The sequence below is a fragment of the Salmo salar genome, unplaced genomic scaffold (genome assembly GCF_905237065.1).
Source record: "Salmo salar unplaced genomic scaffold, Ssal_v3.1, whole genome shotgun sequence".
Taxonomy (NCBI): domain Eukaryota; kingdom Metazoa; phylum Chordata; class Actinopteri; order Salmoniformes; family Salmonidae; genus Salmo; species Salmo salar.
In genome coordinates, this window is record NW_025547587.1 from 402,501 (window position 1) to 422,500 (window position 20,000).

The 20,000-nt window shown below is 43.9% G+C and overlaps 1 protein-coding gene across 8 annotated transcripts in view; it reads left to right on the plus strand.

The window, feature by feature from the left end:
* LOC106578188 (type II inositol 3,4-bisphosphate 4-phosphatase) overlaps positions 1-20,000 on the plus strand; it is a 56,951-nt gene that overhangs the window by 13,719 nt on the left and 23,232 nt on the right. For 5 of the 8 annotated variants that reach the window (XM_045711373.1, XM_045711371.1, XM_045711374.1 and 2 more), the window contains one exon: positions 1,401-1,517. In XM_045711373.1, coding sequence (XP_045567329.1) covers positions 1,401-1,517 — 117 coding nt within the window. Of the gene's footprint in view, positions 1-1,030; positions 1,037-1,171; positions 1,191-1,267; positions 1,281-1,400; positions 1,518-20,000 lie in introns of those variants that run through there. The other 3 variants (XM_045711376.1, XM_045711377.1, XM_045711378.1) reach the window with 3 other exon arrangements.

The following is a 20,000-nucleotide window of genomic DNA, read 5'->3' on the forward strand; positions in this document are numbered from 1 at the left end:
AACTCCTACTGCTGCACAGAGATAGTAGAGGTAACTCCTACTGCTGCACAGAGATAGTAGAGGTAACTACTGCTGTACAGAGATAGTAGAGGTAACTCCTACTGCTGTACAGAGATAGTAGAGGTAACTCCTACTGCTGTACAGAGATAGTAGAGGTAACTCCCGCTGCTGTACAGAGATAGTAGAGGTAACTACTGCTGCTGCGCAGAGATAGTAGAGGTAACTCCTACTGTACAGAGATAGTAGAGGTAACTCCTGCTGCACAGAGATAGTAGAGGTAACTACTGCTGCACAGAGATAGTAGAGGTAACTCCTGCTGCACAGAGATAGTAGAGGTAACTCCTGCTGCACAGAGATAGTAGAGGTAACTACTGCTGCAGCACAGAGATAGTAGAGGTAACTACTGCTGCAGCACAGAGATAGTAGAGGTAACTACTGCTGCAGCACAGAGATAGTAGAGGTAACTACTGCTGCAGCACAGAGATAGTAGAGGTAACTACTGCTGCAGCACAGAGATAGTAGAGGTAACTACTGCTGCAGCACAGAGATAGTAGAGGTAACTACTGCTGCAGCACAGAGATAGTAGAGGTAACTACTGCTGCAGCACAGAGATAGTAGAGGTAACTACTGCTGCAGCACAGAGATAGTAGAGGTAACTACTGCTGCAGCACAGAGATAGTAGAGGTAACTACTGCTGCAGCACAGAGATAGTAGAGGTAACTACTGCTGCAGCACAGAGATAGTAGAGGTAACTACTGCTGCAGCACAGAGATAGTAGAGGTAACTACTGCTGCAGCACAGAGATAGTAGAGGTAACTACTGCTGCTGCACAGAGATAGTAGAGGTAACTACTGCTGCTGCACAGAGATAGTAGAGGTAACTACTGCTGCTGCACAGAGATAGTAGAGGTAACTACTGCTGCAGCACAGAGATAGTAGAGGTAACTACTGCTGCAGCACAGAGATAGTAGAGGTAACTACTGCTGCAGCACAGAGATAGTAGAGGTAACTACTGCTGCAGCACAGAGATAGTAGAGGTAACTCCTGCTGCAGCACAGAGATAGTAGAGGTAACTCCTGCTGCAGCACAGAGATAGTAGAGGTAACTCCTGCTGCAGCACAGAGATAGTAGAGGTAACTCCTGCTGCACAGAGATAGTAGAGGTAACTCCTGCTGCACAGAGATAGTAGAGGTAACTCCTGCTGCAGCACAGAGATAGCAGAGGTAACTCCTGCTGCACAGAGAAAGCAGAGGTAACTCCTACTGCACAGAGATAGTAGAGGTAAGAACACACACTCCCATATATGGCTGTGTATCATTTCTCTCTCTCTGTGTGTGTGTGTGTGTGTGTGTGTGTGTCTGTGTGTGTGTGTGTTTGTGTGTGTGTATGTGTGTGTTTCAGAGCACCAGTGACCCAGTGTTCCTGACCGGTGTGTGCATCTCTCCTGACCACCCTTTCACCCTGGATACTACACTCAAACTGACCGCCTATCACGTCAAGGTCAAAACACACGACACGGTGAGAATGTGTCTTTACTCTGTGTGTGTGTGTGTGTGTGTGCGTACTGTGTGTGTGTGCGTGCGTACTGTGTGTGTACTGTGTGTGTGTGTGTGTGTGTGTGTCCGGTAAGAGGCTTACTCTGGGTGATGTGAACATGTGTAATATGGCTGACTGGATTTTCTGTCAGTCAGAAATCATGTCTCACCATCTGTCCTGTGTAATGGTTTAGGACTACAGTTACCATCTGTCCTGTGTAATGGTTTAGGACTACAGTTACCATCTGTCCTCTGTAATGGTTTAGGACTACAGTTACCATCTGTCCTGTGTAATGGTTTAGGACTACAGTTACCATCTGTCCTCTGTAATGGTTTAGGACTACAGTTACCATCTGTCCTGTGTAATGGTTTAGGACTACAGTTACCATCTGTCCTGTGTAATGGTTTAGGACTACAGTTACCATCTGTCCTGTGTAATGGTTTAGGACTACAGTTACCATCTGTCCTCTGTAATGGTTTAGGACTACAGTTACCATCTGTCCTGTGTAATGGTTTAGGACTACAGTTACCATCTGTCCTGTGTAATGGTTTAGGACTACAGTTACCATCTGTCCTGTGTAATGGTTTAGGACTACAGTTACCATCTGTCCTCTGTAATGGTTTAGGACTACAGTTACCATCTGTCCTGTGTAATGGTTTAGGACTACAGTTACCATCTGTCCTGTGTAATGGTTTAGGACTACAGTTACCATCTGTCCTCTGTAATGGTTTAGGACTACAGTTACCATCTGTCCTCTGTAATGGTTTAGGACTACAGTTACCATCTGTCCTCTGTAATGGTTTAGGACTACAGTTACCATCTGTCCTGTGTAATGGTTTAGGACTACAGTTACCATCTGTCCTTTGTAATGGTTTAGGACTACAGTTACCATCTGTCCTCTGTAATGGTTTAGGACTACAGTTACCATCTGTCCTCTGTAATGGTTTAGGACTACAGTTACCATCTGTCCTCTGTAATGGTTTAGGACTACAGTTACCATCTGTCCTGTGTAATGGTTTAGGACTACAGTTACCATCTGTCCTGTGTAATGGTTTAGGACTACAGTTACCATCTGTCCTCTGTAATGGTTTAGGACTACAGTTACCATCTGTCCTGTGTAATGGTTTAGGACTACAGTTACCATCTGTCCTCTGTAATGGTTTAGGACTACAGTTACCATCTGTCCTCTGTAATGGTTTAGGACTACAGTTACCATCTGTCCTGTGTAATGGTTTAGGACTACAGTTACCATCTGTCCTGTGTAATGGTTTAGGACTACAGTTACCATCTGTCCTGTGTAATGGTTTAGGACTACAGTTACCATCTGTCCTCTGTAATGGTTTAGGACTATTGGACTACAGTTACCATCTGTCCTGTGTAATGGTTTAGGACTACAGTTACCATCTGTCCTCTGTAATGGTTTAGGACTACAGTTACCAGACCATCTGTCCTCTCTAATGGTTTAGGACTACAGTTACCATCTGTCCTGTGTAATGGTTTAGGACTACAGTTACCATCTGTCCTCTGTAATGGTTTAGGACTACAGTTACCATCTGTCCTCTGTAATGGTTTAGGACTACAGTTACCATCTGTCCTCTGCAATGGTTTAGGACTACAGTTACCATCTGTCCTCTGTAATGGTTTAGGACTACAGTTACCATCTGTCCTGTGTAATGGTTTAGGACTACAGTTACCATCTGTCCTGTGTAATGGTTTAGGACTACAGTTACCATCTGTCCTGTGTAATGGTTTAGGACTACAGTTACAATCTGTCCTCTGTAATGGTTTAGGACTACAGTTACCATCTGTCCTCTGTAATGGTTTAGGACTACAGTTACCATCTGTCCTCTGTAATGGTTTAGGACTACAGTTACCATCTGTCCTCTGTAATGGTTTAGGACTACAGTTACCATCTGTCCTGTGTAATGGTTTAGGACTACAGTTAAACCATCTGTCCTGTGTAATGGTTTAGGACTACAGTTACCATCTGTCCTGTGTAATGGTTTAGGACTACAGTTACCATCTGTCCTCTGTAATGGTTTAGGACTACAGTTACCAGACCATCTGTCCTCTGTAATGGTTTAGGACTACAGTTACCATCTGTCCTCTGTAATGGTTTAGGACTACAGTTACCATCTGTCCTGTGTAATGGTTTAGGACTACAGTTACCAGACCATCTGTCCTCTGTAATGGTTTAGGACTACCGTTACCAGACCATCTGTCCTCTGTAATGGTTTAGGACTACAGTTACCATCTGTCCTGTGTAATGGTTTAGGACTACAGTTACCAGACCATCTGTCCTCTGTAATGGTTTAGGACTACAGTTACCAGATCATCTGTCCTCTGTAATGGTTTAGGACTACAGTTACCATCTGTCCTGTGTAATGGTTTAGGACTACAGTTACCATCTGTCCTCTGTAATGGTTTAGGACTACAGTTACCATCTGTCCTCTGTAATGGTTTAGGACTACAGTTACCAGACCATCTGTCCTGTGTAATGGTTTAGGACTACAGTTACCATCTGTCCTGTGTAATGGTTTAGGACTACAGTTACCATCTGTCCTCTGTAATGGTTTAGGACTACAGTTACCATCTGTCCTCTGTAATGGTTTAGGACTACAGTTACCATCTGTCCTGTGTAATGGTTTAGGACTACAGTTACCATCTGTCCTGTGTAATGGTTTAGGACTACAGTTACCATCTGTCCTGTGTAATGGTTTAGGACTACAGTTACCATCTGTCCTGTGTAATGGTTTAGGACTACAGTTACCATCTGTCCTGTGTAATGGTTTAGGACTACAGTTACCATCTGTCCTCTGTAATGGTTTAGGACTACAGTTACCATCTGTCCTGTGTAATGGTTTAGGACTACAGTTACCATCTGTCCTGTGTAATGGTTTAGGACTACAGTTACCATCTGTCCTGTGTAATGGTTTAGGACTACAGTTACCATCTGTCCTCTGTAATGGTTTAGGACTACAGTTACCAGACCATCTGTCCTCTGTAATGGTTTAGGACTACAGTTACCATCTGTCCTCTGTAATGGTTTAGGACTACAGTTATCAGACACTTAAAGTGGATCTGACAGCATTTTAACTACTTTGTAGATTTGAAACAAATAGACAATCATAATATCAGTAAAAAAACATCAAATTCCTTGTTTATGCTGCAAAACCAACTTTATAAGAGGTTTTGTTTTAAAAATGGGTTCTATTTGACTCACCATTCCATGGCACTAAGACATTGTTGGAAGAATACAGTGGCTTGCTAAAGTTTTCACCCCCTTGGCATTTTTACTATTTTGTTGCCTTACCACCTGGAATTAAAATCGATTTTCTGTTGGGTTTGTATCATTTGATTTACACAACATGTCTACCACTTAGAAGATGCAAAATATTTTTAATTGTCAAACAAACAAGAAATAAGACAAAAAAAGTGAAAACTGGAGCGTGCATAACTATTCACACCCCCCCCCAAAGTCAATACTTTGTAGAGCCACCTTTTGCAGCAATTACAGCTGCAAGTCTCATGGGGTATGTCTCTATAAGCGTTGGCACATCTAGCCACTGGGATTATTACCCATTCTTCCACTCAAAACTGCTTCAGCTCCTTCAAGTTGGATGGGTTCCGCTGGTGTACAGCAAACTTTAAGTCATACCACAGATTCTCAATTGGATTGAGGTCTGGGCTTTGACTAGGCCATTCCAAGACATTTAAATGTTTCCCCTTAAACCACTCGAGTGTTGCTTTAGCAGTATGCTTAGGGTCATTGTCCTGCTGGAAGGTGAACCTCCGTCCCAGTCTCAAATCTCTGGAAGACTGAAACAGGTTTCCCTCAAGAATTTCCCTGTATTTAGCACCATCCATAATTCCTTCAATTCTGACCAGTTTCCCAGTCCCTGCCAATGAAAAACATCCCCACAGCATGATGCTGCCACCACCATGCTTCAGTGTGGGGATGATGAGAGGTGTTGGGTTTGCGCCAGACATAGCGTTTTCCTTGATGGCCAAAAAGCTAAATTTTTGTCTCATCTGACCAGAGTACCTTCTTCCATATGTTTGGGGAGTCTCCCACATGCCTTTTGGTGAACACCAAACGTGTTTGCTTATTTTTTTATTTAAGCAATGGCTTTTTTCTGGCCACTCTTCCGTAAAGCCCAGCTCTGTGGAGTGTACGGCTTAAAGTGGTCCTTTGGACAGATACTCCAATCTCCGCTGTGGAGCTTTGCAGCTCCTTCAGGGTTATCTTTGGTCTCTTTGTTGCCTCTCTGATTAATGCCCTCCTTGCCTGGTCCGTGAGTTTTGGTGGGCGGCCCTCTCTTGGCAGGTTTGTTGTGGTGCCATATTCTTTCCATTTTTTAATAACGGATTTAATGGTGCTCCGTGGGATGTTCAAAGTTTCTGATTTTTTTTAAAAATAATCCAACCCTGATCTGTACTTCTCCACAACTTTGTCACTTAGATTGCACACAGGTGGACTTTATTTAGCAAATTATGTGACTTCTGAAGGTAATTGGTTGCACCAGATCTTATTTAGGGGCTTCATAGAAAAGGGGGTGAATACATATGGGACTATTTTGTATATGTCCCTTACATGAAATCCAAATAAAAATCCATTTAAATGACAGGTTGTAATGCAACAAAAAAAGGAAAAACGCCTAAAGGGGATGAATACTTTTGCAAGGCACTGAACATGGATTAATAGAATTCACCAAATACATTTCTTGGTAGTGCAAAAATATTGCTATCAGGTTGTAAATCACTGTCACGTCCTGACTATAGAAAGATGTTATTTTCTATGGTAGAGTAGGTCAGGGTGTGACAGTTTTTTTTTCTAGTTTAGATTTTCTATATTGTTATGTTCTAGTTTTTGTATTTCTATGTTGTTGTTTTTTGGGATGATCTCCAATTAGAGACAGCTGGTCATCGTTGTCTCTAATTGGAGATCATACTTAAGTAGTTGTTTTTCCCACCTGGGTTTTGTGGGAGATTGTTTTTAAGTAAGTGTATCTTTCACCTCTTCGTCACGGTTTGTTGTTTTTGTTCTTTAGTTTATTTGTATGTCTTGCATAGTTTCACAGTTGAATAAAGAAAATGTGGAACGACACACACACGCTGCGCTTTGGTCCGCTCCTTCATCATACGACAACCGTGACCATCACAGCTGGCCTGGTACATTGTTTGCTGCCTTCCTACCCATTTGGGATGCACCGTTTCAGTTTCAATTACTCAATATTTAGAACAAAAAAACAGACGACTGTAACTAAGGCTGGGAATGTCAATACAATCAAACTAGCAAGGGTGGCAATGATCACAAGTCAGTCATAACGTGGCTAAAAGGCTAAAAGGCCCGCTGGCTGAATAGGACACGCAAGCCAGTATAAATGAGTCAACAGTTGAGTCATCTACTTTATGAAATTACAGCCTGAACGATGCACTCGCATCGGTTAATTCAACTTCAATTGAGCTGCTTTTCGTTTGTCTCGTTTCCCGCTAGCAGTGGAGTGAAAGTTTTAAAGACGCATGCAGTCCTAGCTTGGCTACTAAAATGTTGCAGTCTTGCTTCGGGTTTTTAAAGCTTGGAAATGAATAACCAAAAAAAACAAAACCTGCAACGAAACGTCATGCGAATGAGAAACATATAGGCCTATTACAGCAACATCTGAGCAGTAGCCGAGGCTGGCTACTCAAATACAATACATTTTGAGAGCACCATATAGCAACGCTGTGTCACGCCCTGACCTGAGAGAGTCCAGAGCCTCCGGCGATGATTCACGGTCCGGTTCCTCCTCCTCCGACGACGATCCATGATCCGGTGATACAAAAGCGGAGGGATCAGCGGGCGTAGCGGGGGCTACGCCCCGAACCGGAACCGCCACCATGGGTACATGCCCACCCGGACCCTCCCCTATAGGTTCAGGTTTGTGGCCGGGAGTCTGCACCTTTGGGGGGGGGGGTACTGTCACGCCCTGACCTGAGAGAGACGTTTTTCTCTGTTTGGTTAGGTCAGGGTGTGATATGAGGTGGGCATTCTATGTCATATATTTCTTTGTGTTTGGCCGAGTATGGTTCCTAATCAGAGGCAGCTGTCTATCGTTGTCTCTGATTGGGAACCATACTTAGGCAGCCCTTTTTCCCCACCTGTAGTTGTGGGATCTTGTTTTTGTACAGCTCAGTGAAGCCTGCAGAACGTGACGTTCGTTTTCCTTTGTTTGTTGTTTTGATTTAGTGTTCTGAGTTATAATAAATTATTAATCATGAGCACTTACCCACGCTGCACCTTGGTCTCCTCTCTATGACGGTCGTCACATGCTGCCTTCACCCGCATCGGTGATCCATGCCGTGCAAAAAAAAAAGGAAAAAACATGTTTTAATTTTAAACGTTACAACAACTTATAGCTACGTTTTTTTGTGTGAATTGCATTGCTAAAATGTGAATTGCTTTGCTAGCTAGCTATTCTGAACTCGAACGACTGTTATCCACAGTTAGCATATCTCTTAGTTGTCAATCAAATGTATTTGGCAGGTTCTCATTCAGCTGTCATAAACGTGTGTTGGGACAAGCTTGCATTGGGCACGCAAGCTGCAGAAGGACGAACAGGCTACAATTCCCCATCGTTTATCAGTGCGATTTTATTTTTTTTTGACGGCCAACTACCAGTAACTGAAAAAGTTTGAGAGGGTTTATCTAGTGTTAACCTCGTTAGATTTGAGCTTATCTCTCTCTGGCTAGTATTAGTTGTTGATCTTGTTGTTGATGATGTGCGTCACTGATGGAGAGAGAGAATATACCTTCTTTTCGTGGTTGTTTGATCAACAGGACTGTAAAGTTCCCGAATGGAAGACGACTCCTGCTAACTGTAGTCCTAAACAAAAAAAAATATTTAAAAAAGCAACATGCAACAATTTTAAAGATTTTACTGAGTTACAGATCATAGAAGGACATCAGTCAATTGAAAATAAATAAATTAGACCCTAAATCTATAGATTTCACATGACTGCCACGGGCAGAGCCAGGCTTAGGCAATCAGAATTCGTTTTTCCCCACGTAAGGACTTTATTACAGACAGAAATAATTCTCAGCCTAACTTCCTGTAAACACACAGTCCAGTTCATAGTGAATGATGGCAGGTCCTACTGCCTGTTAACACACAGTCCAGTTCATAGTGAATGATGGCAGGTCCTACTGCCTGTTAACACACAGTCCAGTTCATAGTGAATGATGGCAGGTCCTACTGCCTGTTAACACACAGTCCAGTTCATAGTGAATGATGACAGGTCCTACTGCCTGTAAACACACAGTCCAGTTCAAAGTGAATGATGGCAGGTCCTACTGCCTGTAAACACACAGTCCAGTTCATAGTGAATGATGGCAGGTCCTACTGCCTGTAAACACACAGTCCAGTTCATAGTGAATGATGGCAGGTCCTACTGCCTGTAAACACACAGTCCAGTTCATAGTGAATGATGGCAGGCCATACTGCCTGTAAACACACAGTCCAGTTCATAGTGAATGATGACAGGTCCTACTGCCTGTAAACACACAGTCCAGTTCATAGTGAATGATGACAGGTCCTACTGCCTGTAAACACACAGTCCAGTTCATAGTGAATGATGACAGGTCCTACTTCCTGTAAACACACAGTCCAGTTCATAGTGAATGATGACAGGTCCTACTGCCTGTAAACACACAGTCCAGTTCATAGTGAATGATGACAGGTCCTACTGCCTGTAAACACACAGTCCAGTTCATAGTGAATGATGACAGGCTCGTGTGGTAAATGGCTCATTTGTAAAAAGCCCTACTGTAGCTCTGATTGGCTATAGGGCACCGGTCTGTGTAGACTCTGGTCCTGGATGAGACAGATGGTTTTAATAGGTTTTATTTACTGCAGTTTCTATTAATTGTCCAAACGCACGGCCGCTTTCCTACTCTATATTCACAAATGCCTTACTCTACGTCATTCCCAAACATTCTATGAATTTATGAAAATGTGAAAATGTCAGTTCCACTTGAGGAGAGAGAGAGAGAAGACAGACAGACAGACAGACAGACAGAGATTTAAGAACATTTTGTAACACTATATATATCCCTGCCTGATATCTGTTTCATAGAAAGGCTATGTGCTTCATCGTGATTGGTCAACGCTGGCCTGCTAATCTGAATATTTTCCCCGGGGTTCCATCAGTGAGGGGATTCAATTCGTCTGGCCCTGGGCGCCAGGGTAGGCATATGTTTTGCACCTAGTTAAAGTTGATTTGCTTTCGTTTTTGGAAACTGGGTTGTCTCCCGTGCGGGAACCAGATGCTCCGTTCAAAGCCCAAGGTGAAGTCAGCTCAAAACAAACGTGATGTAATTAAAGCACGTGGAGTAATGAGTAGGATTTCACCTGTAAAAACGAATGATCTGCCTTCCCAATGAAAACTAGTTTTTGAAAATTCAAACATTTATTTGATGGAAAATATATGTTTTCTTGAACGATGCACCGTGCAGCCTTGTTGACAACATGACCGAGCGTCGCAGGTTAATGTTCCATTGGAGAAGGGCGCTACTCCCTCAGCGCTTTCGTCCGTTCACGTCACGGGGCTATAACCCAGTGCCCCTCGGCTCAGCATTATCTAATCCACCCACTGCTATTGGCTAGTGGTTCATTCTCTACAGAGGGGGAGAGAGGACGGGGAGAGAGGACGGGGAGAGAGGACGGGGGAGAAGTGTTCTGAGAGCAACACGTCAACATTTAAACCAACTAGCACAGAACCACCACTCCTGGGTAGGTAGACAGCACACGGTATCAGCTAGTTTTACTTTATTACAGTGGAGGAGAGGGGGACACTGGGGGGAGACTACAGAAGGGGGACACAGGGGGAGACTACAGAAGGGGGACACAGGGGGAGACTACAGAAGGGGGACACTGGGGGAGACGACAGAAGGGGGACACAGGGGGGAGACTACAGAGGAGGACACAGGGGGAGACTACAGAAGGGGGACACTGGGGGAGACTACAGAGGAGGACACAGGGGGAGACTACAGAGGGGGACACAGGGGGGAGACTACAGAGGGGGACACAGGGGGAGACTACAGAAGGGGGACACTGGGGGGAGACGACAGAGGAGGACACTGGGGGGAGACTACAGAGGGGGACACAGGGGGAGACTACAGAGGGGGACACAGGGGGAGACTACAGAGGAGGACACAGGGGGAGACTACAGAGGGGGACACAGGGGGAGACGACAGAGGAGGACACAGGGGGAGACTACAGAGGAGGACACAGGGGGAGACGACAGAGGAGGACACTGGGGGGAGACTACAGAAGGGGGATTACAAGACCCCTTAGTAACTGGTTCGTTTTAGGGTTTAGGGTAAATTCTTCACTAAGGCAGTCAGCTCATCTATCAAACCGGGGATTTTACATGGAAGTTTTAGCATTTTCAAGAGAGATGCCGGAATGTGGAAGGACATGGACCACAAACAGGCTCAGCTGGCTTCATCTCCTGTGGTAGAGTTTGTAACGCTCTTTGATACTTGTGATTAGGGTTTAGAACCATACACCTGTTGTTTAGTATACCTGTGATTAGGGGTTTAGAACCATACACCTGTTGTTGAGTATACCTGTGATTAGGGGTTTAGAACATTACTCCTGTTGTTTAGTATACCTGTGATTAGGGGTTTAGAACATTACACCTGTTGTTGAGTATACCTGTGATTAGGGTTTAGAACCATACACCTGTTGTTTAGTATACCTGTGATTAGGGGTTTAGAACCATACACCTGTTGTTGAGTATACCTGTGATTAGGGGTTTAGAACATTACTCCTGTTGTTTAGTATACCTGTGATTAGGGGTTTAGAACCATACACCTGTTGTTGAGTATACCTGTGATTAGGGTTTAGAACCATACTCCTGTTGTTTAGTATACCTGTGATTAGGGGGTTAGAACCAAGTATACCTGTGATTAGGGGTTTAGAACATTACTCCTGTTGTTTAGTATACCTGTGATTAGGGGTTTAGAACCATACACCTGTTGTTGAGTATACCTGTGATTAGGGTTTAGAACATTACTCCTGTTGTTTAGTATACCTGTGATTATGGGGTTAGAACCGTATACCTGTGATTAGGGGTTTAGAACATTACTCCTGTTGTTGAGTATACCTGTGATTAGGGGTTTAGAACCATACACCTGTTGTTTAGTATACCTGTGATTAGGGGTTTAGAACCATACACCTGTTGTTCAGTATACCTGTGATTAGGGTTTAGAACCATACACCTGTTGTTTAGTATACCTGTGATTAGGGGTTTAGAACATTACTCCTGTTGTTTAGTATACCTGTGATTATGGGGTTAGAACCGTATACCTGTGATTAGGGGTTTAGAACATTACTCCTGTTGTTGAGTATACCTGTGATTAGGGGTTTAGAACCATACACCTGTTGTTTAGTATACCTGTGATTAGGGGTTTAGAACCATACACCTGTTGTTTAGTATACCTGTGATTAGGGGTTTAGAACCATACACCTGTTGTTGAGTATACCTGTGATTAGGGGTTTAGAACATTACTCCTGTTGTTTAGTATACCTGTGATTAGGGGTTTAGAACATTACTCCTGTTGTTTAGTATACCTGTGATTATGGGGTTAGAACCGTATACCTGTGATTCGGGGTTTAGAACCATACACCTGTTGTTTAGTATACCTGTGATTAGGGGTTTAGAACCATACACCTGTTGTTTAGTATACTTGTGATTAGGGTTTAGAACCATACACCTGTTGTTTAGTATACCTGTGATTAGGGTTTAGAACCATACACCTGTTGTTTAGTATACCTGTGATTAGGGGTTTAGAACATTACTCCTGTTGTTTAGTATACCTGTGATTATGGGGTTAGAACCGTATACCTGTGATTAGGGGTTTAGAACATTACTCCTGTTGTTGAGTATACCTGTGATTAGGGGTTTAGAACCATACCTGTTTAGTATACCTGTGATTAGGGGTTTAGAACCATACACCTGTTGTTTAGTATACCTGTGATTAGGGGTTTAGAACCATACACCTGTTGTTTAGTATACCTGTGATTAGGGGTTTAGAACATTACTCCTGTTGTTTAGTATACCTGTGATTATGGGGTTAGAACCGTATACCTGTGATTAGGGGTTTAGAACCATACACCTGTTGTTTAGTATACCTGTGATTAGGGGTTTAGAACCATACACCTGTTGTTTAGTATACCTGTGATTAGGGGTTTAGAACCATACACCTGTTGTTGAGTATACCTGTGATTAGGGGTTTAGAACATTACTCCTGTTGTTTAGTATACCTGTGATTAGGGGTTTAGAACATGTTGACTGTTGTTTAGTATACCTGTGATTATGGGGTTAGAACCGTATACCTGTGATTAGGGGTTTAGAACCATACACCTGTTGTTTAGTATACCTGTGATTAGGGGTTTAGAACCATACACCTGTTGTTTAGTATACCTGTGATTAGGGGTTTAGAACATTACTCCTGTTGTTTAGTATACCTGTGATTATGGGGTTAGAACATTACTCCTGTTGTTTAGTATACCTGTGATTAGGGGTTTAGAACATTACTCCTGTTGTTTAGTATACCTGTGATTATGGGGTTAGAACCGTATACCTGTGATTAGGGGTTTAGAACCATACACCTGTTGTTGAGTATACCTGTGATTAGGGGTTTAGAACCATACACCTGTTGTTGAGTATACCTGTGATTAGGGGTTTAGAACCATACACCTGTTGTTGAGTATACCTGTGATTAGGGGTTTAGAACCATACACCTGTTGTTTAGTATACCTGTGATTAGGGGTTTAGAACCATACACCTGTTGTTTAGTATACCTGTGATTAGGGGTTTAGAACCATACTCCTGTTGTTTAGTATACCTGTGATTAGGGGTTTAGAACATGTTGACTGTTCAGTAACTGAGATACACCTGCTCAGACTGCTTCTGTTTACCCAGGGACCAGTCCCCTGCTGCAGCTGGACACACACACACACACACACACACACACACACACACACACACACACACACACACACACACACACACACGCACACAGCCACAGGTGTGTCAGTAGGGTCGTAGTGTCGTAGGGTCGTAGTGGTGTAGTGGTGTAGTGGTGTAGTTGTATTGTAGTGTAGTGGTATAGTGGTGTAGTTGTGTGGTGGTTTAGTGGTGTAGTTGTGTAGTGGTATTGTGGTGTAGTTGTGTAGTTGTATTGTGGTGGTTTAGTGGTGTAGTTGTGTAGTGGGATAGTGGTGTAGTGGGATAGTGGTATAGTGGTATAGTGGTGTAGTTGTGTAGTGGTGTAGTTGTATTGTGGTGTAGTGGTGTTATAGTGGTGTAGTGGTGTAGTGGTATAGTTGTGTAGTTGTGTAGTTGTGTAGTGGTATTGTGGTGTAGTGGTATTGTGGTGTAGTGGTATAGTTGTATTGTGGTGTAGTGGTGTAGTGGTAGTGTAGTAGTATTGTAGTTGTATAGTGGTGTAGTGGTAGTGTAGTAGTATTGTAGTAGTGTAGTGGTGTAGTGGTATAGTGGTGTAGTGGTGTATTGGTATAGATGTTTAGTGGTGTAGTTGTATTGTGGTGTAGTGGTATAGTGGTGTAGTGGTGTAGTTGTGTAGTGGTGTAGTTGTGTAGTGGTGTAGTGGTGTAGTTGTGTAGTGGGATAGTGGTGTAGTGGTATAGTGGTGTAGTTGTGTAGTTGTGTAGTTGTGTAGTGGTATTGTGGTGTAGTGGTATTGTGGTGTAGTGGTATAGTTGTATTGTGGTGTAGTGGTGTAGTGGTAGTGTAGTAGTATTGTAGTTGTATAGTGGTGTAGTGGTAGTGTAGTAGTATTGTAGTAGTGTAGTGGTGTAGTGGTATAGTGGTGTAGTGGTGTATTGGTATAGATGTTTAGTGGTGTAGTTGTATTGTGGTGTAGTGGTATAGTGGTGTAGTGGTGTAGTGTTGTAGTGGTGTTATAGTGGTATAGTGGTGTAGTGGTATTGTGGTGTAATCGTTTAGTGGTATAGTGGTGTAGTGGTATAGTGGTGTAGTGGTGTATTGGTATAGATGTATAGTGGTTTAGTGGTGTAGTTGTATTGTGGTGTAGTGGTGTAGTGGTGTAGTGGTATAGTGTTGTAGTGGTGTTATAGTGGTATAGTGGTGTAGTGGTATTGTGGTGTAATCGTTTAGTGGTATAGTGGTGTAGTGGTGTAATCGTTTAGTTGTATAGTGGTGTAGTGGTGTAGTGGTGTAATCGTTTAGTTGTATAGTGGTGTAGTGGTGTAATCGTGTAGTGGTGTAGTGGTGTAGTGGTGTAGTGGTGTAGTGTTGTAGTGGTATAGATGTATAGTGGTTTAGTGGTGTAGTTGTATTGTGGTATAGTGGTGTAGTGTTGTAGTGGTGTTAAGTGGTATAGTGGTGTAGTTGTAGTGTAGTGGTGTAGTGGTGTAGTTGTGTAGTGGTATAGTGGTGTTATAGTGGTGTAGTGGTGTAGTGGTGTAGTGGTGTACTGGTGTCATAGTGGTATAGTTGTGTAGTGGTGTAGTGGTGTAGTTTTGTAGTGGTATAGTGGTGCAGTGGTGTGGTGGTATAGTGGTGTAGTGGTATAGTGGTGTAGTAGTATTGTAGTAGTGTAGTGTAGTAGTGGTGTAGTGGTGTAGTTGTATTGTAGTGGTGTAGTGGTGTAGTTGTATTGTAGTGGTGTAGTGGTGTAGTTGTATTTTAGTGGTGTAGCGGTGGTGTGGTGTAGTTGTATTATAGTGGTGTAGTGGTATTATAGTGGTGTAGTTGTATTATAGTGGTGTAGTGGTGTTATAGTGGTGTAGTGGTGTAGTTGTATTATAGTGGTGTAGTGGTGTTATAGTGGTGTAGTGGTGGTATTGTGGTGTAGTGGTGTAGTGGTGTTATAGTGGTGTATTGTGGTGTAGTGGTGTAGTGGTGTTATAGTGGTGTAGTGGTGTTATAGTGGTGTAGTGGTATTGTAGTGGTGTAGTAGTGTAGTGGTGTAGTGGTGTTATAGTGGTGTAGTGGTGTAGTTGTATTATAGTGGTGTAGTGGTGTTATAGTGGTGTAGTGGTGTAGTTGTATTATAGTGGTGTAGTGGTGTAGTGGTGTTATAGTGGTGTAGTGGTGGTGTAGTGGTGTAGTGGTGTAGTGGTGTTATAGTGGTGGTATAGTGGTGTAGTGGTGTAGTGGTGGTATTGTGGTGTAGTGGTATTGTAGTAGTGTAGTGTAGTAGTGTTGTTGTTGTATTGTAGTGGTGTAGTAGTATAGTGGTGTAGTGGTGTAGTTGTATTGTAGTGGTGTAGTGGTGTTATAGTGGTGTAGTTGTATTATAGTGGTGTAGTGGTATAGTGGTATTGTAGTGGTGTAGTTGTATTGTGGTGTAGTGGTGTAGTGGTGTAGTGCTGCTCACAGAGAACAGGTACGGTGTGCGGGTGTGTCTGTGTGTGTGTGTGTGTGCGGGTGTGTGTGTTGTTTCCGACCGTGCGTTGTGCTCTAGATTTGATGAGGATTAGTGTTTAATCTAAAGCCTCCTATCCCCCCTTTCCCCCCATCCCCCATTCTGAACCCCCCTCCCCATCCGGTCATCCCCTCCCCTTCTACATCCTGTCCCCCCTTCACATCCACATCCTATCCCCCCTCATCATCCTGTCGTCCCTCCCCATCCTGTCGTCCCTCCCAATCCTGTCCCCCCTCGACATCCTGTCTCCCCTCCACATCCTGTCCCCCCTCCCATCCTGTCTCCCCTCCCCATCCTGTCCCCCTCCCCATCCTGTCCCCCTCCACATCCTGTCTCCCCCTCCACATACTGTCCCCCTCCCCATCCCCCTCCTCACATCATCCTGTCCCCCATCCCCCTCCTCACCCCATCCTGTCTCCCCTCATCATCCTGTCCCCCCTCCCTATCCCGTATGTCCCCTCTACATCCTGTCTCCCCTCCACATCCTGTCCCCCCTCCTCACCTCATCCTGTCCCCCTCCCCATCCTGTCCCCCCTCCCCATCCCCCCTCCTCCATCCTGTCTCCCCCTCCACATCCTGTTCCCCCTCCACATCCTGTTCCCCCTCCACATCCTTTCTCCCCCTCCACATCCTGTTCCCCCTCACCATCCTGTCCCCCTCCCCTCCACATCCTGTCTCCCCCTCCACATCCTGTTCCCCCTCCACATCCTGTCTCCCCCTCAACATCCTGTCCCCCTCCCCTCCACATCCTGTCCCCCTCCCCATCCTGTCCTCCCTCCCCATCCTGTCCCCCTCCACATCCTGTCCCCCCTGCTCATCCTGTCCCCCCTTCCTATCCTGTCCCCCTCCACATCCTGTCCCCCCTCCCCATCCTGTCCCCCCATCCCCCTCATGTAAGCTGATTCTCAATAGAGACCTGTAGACATGACTTGTGTTAGGAGGGCTGCTCTGGCCCTGAGTGATGTTGGGTAATGTCATGTAGTGTGTGTGTGTGTGTGTGTAAATTCCACCACTCCCGTGCGTGTGCTTGTATCAAGATAATCCCCTGAGCTTTCAGATGATTATCGTCCAGGCAACAGAGTGATTCTAATTCCGTTGCGAAGGGCTTTTTGGTTAGGCAACCTCAGAGTAGAGTATTTTTTATTTAACCTTTATTTAACTATGCAAGTCAGTTAAGAACGAGTAGAGTAGGGTAGGGTAGGGTTGAGTAGGGTAGGGTAGAGTAGAGTAGAGTAGGGTAGAGTAGGGTAGGGTAGGGTTGGAGTAGACTAGACTAGAGTAGAGGCAGGTAGGGTCGAGTAGGGTAGGGTAGGGTAGAGTAGGGTAGAGTAGAGTAGAGTAGAGTAGAGTAGGGTAGAGTAGAGTAGGGTAGGGTAGGGGGGGGTAGGAGTAGAGTAGGGTAGGGTAGGAGTAGAGTTGAGAAGAGTAGAGTAGGGTAGGGTAGAGTAGGGTAGGGTAGGGTAGGAGTAGACTAGACTAGAGTAGAGGCAGGTAGGGTCGAGTAGGGTAGGGTAGAGTAGGGTAGGGTAGGGGAGGGTAGAGTAGAGTAGGGTAGGGTAGAGTAGAGTAGGGTAGAGTAGAGTAGGGTAGGGTGGAGTAGAGTAGGGTAGGGTAGAGTAGAGTAGAGTAGGGTAGGGTGGAGTAGGGTAGGGTAGGGTAGGGTAGGAAGAGTAGAGTAGGGTAGGGTAGGGTAGAGTAGAGTAGGGTAGAGTAGGGTAGGGTGGGAAGAGACTAGACTAGAGTAGAGGCAGGTAGGGTCGAGTAGGGTAGGGGGTAGGGTAGGTGGAGTAGGGTAGAGTAGGGTGGGTAGGAGTAGACTAGACTAGACTAGAGGCAGGTAGGGTCGAGTAGGGTAGGGCAGAGTAGAGTAGAACAGGGTAGAGTGGAGTAGAGTAGAGTAGGGTAGGGTAGGGTGGAGTAGAACAGGGTAGAGTATAACAGGGTAGAGTAGAACAGGGCAGAGTAGAGTAGGGTAGGGGAGAGGTAGACTAGAGTAGAGTAGACTAGAGTAGAGTAGAGTAGAACAGGGTAGAGTAGTGTAGAGTAGACTAGAGTAGAGTAGAGTAGAACAGGGTAGGGTAGGGTAGACTAGAGTAGAGTAGTGTAGAACAGGGTAGAGTAGAGTAGAGTAGAACAGGGTAGAGTAGAGTAGAACAGGGTAGGGTAGGGTAGACTAGAGTAGAGTAGTGTAGAACAGGGTAGAGTAGAGTAGAGTAGAACAGGGTAGAGTAGTGTAGAGTAGACTAGAGTAGAGTAGAGTAGAACAGGGTAGAGTAGGGTAGGGTAGACTAGAGTAGAGTAGTGTAGAACAGGGTAGAGTAGAGTAGAGTAGAACAGGGTAGAGTAGAGTAGAACAGGGTAGAGTAGTGTAGAGTAGAACAGGGTAGAGTAGAGTAGAACAGGGTAGAGTAGTGTAGAGTAGACAAGAGTAGAGTAGAGTAGAACAGGGTAGTGTAGGGTAGGGTAGACTATAGTAGAGTAGTGTAGAACAGGGTAGAGTAGGGTAGGGTGACTAGAGTAGAGTAGAGTAGAGTAGAGTAGAGTAGAGTGGAACAGGGTAGAGTAGAACCGGGTAGTGTAGAGTAGACAAGAGTAGAGTAGTGTAGAACAGGGTAGCGTAGTGTAGGGTGGTGGAGAAGGGTAGGTTCAATGAAGTCTATACTACTAGATATTATTACGTTAGATAATATCAACATGTAGCATAGCGTAGCGTAGCATGGGAACTAGATATTATTACGTTAGATAATATCAACATGTAGCATAGCGTAGCATAGCATGGGAACTAGATATTATTACGTTAGATAATATCAACAGGGTAGCATAGCGTAGCATAGCATGGGAACTAGATATTATTACGTTAGATAATATCAACATGTAGCATAGCGTAGCATAGCATGGGAACTAGATATTATTACGTTAGATAATATCAACAGGGTAGCATAGCGTAGCATAGCATGGGAACTAGATATTATTACGTTAGATAATATCAACAGGGTAGCGTAGCGTAGCATGGGAACTAGATATTATTACGTTAGATAATATCAACATGTAGCATAGCGTAGCATAGCATGGGAACTAGATATTATTACGTTAGATAATATCAACAGGGTAGCATAGCGTAGCGTAGCATGGGAACTAGATATTATTACGTTAGATAATATCAACATGTAGCATAGCGTAGCATAGCATGGGAACTAGATATTATTACGTTAGATAATATCAACAGGGTAGCATAGCGTAGCGTAGCATGGGAACTAGATATTATTACGTTAGATAATATCAACATGTAGCATAGCGTAGCATAGCATGGGAACTAGATATTATTACGTTAGATAATATCAACAGGGTAGAATAGCGTAGCATAGCATGGGAACTAGATATTATTACGTTAGATAATATCAACAGTGTAGAATAGCGTAGCGTAGCATGGGAACTAGATATTATTACGTTAGATAATATCAACAGGGTAGCATAGCGTAGCGTAGCATGGGAACTAGATATTATTACGTTAGATAATATCATTAGGGTAGCATAGCGTAGCATAGCATGGGAACTAGATATTATTACGTTAGATAATATCAACAGGGTAGAATAGCGTAGCGTAGCATGGGAACTAGATATTATTACGTTAGATAATATCAACAGGGTAGCATAGCGTAGCATAGCATGGGAACTAGATATTATTACGTTAGATAATATCAACAGGGTAGCATAGCGTAGCGTAGCATGGGAACTAGATATTATTACGTTAGATAATATCAACATGTAGCATAGCGTAGCATAGCATTGGAACTAGATATTATTACGTTAGATAATATCAACAGGGTAGAATAGCGTAGCGTAGCATGGGAACTAGATATTATTACGTTAGATAATATCAACATGTAGCATAGCGTAGCATAGCATTGGAACTAGATATTATTACGTTAGATAATATCAACAGGGTAGCATTGCATAGCGTAGCATGGGAACTAGATATTATTACGTTAGATAATATCAACATG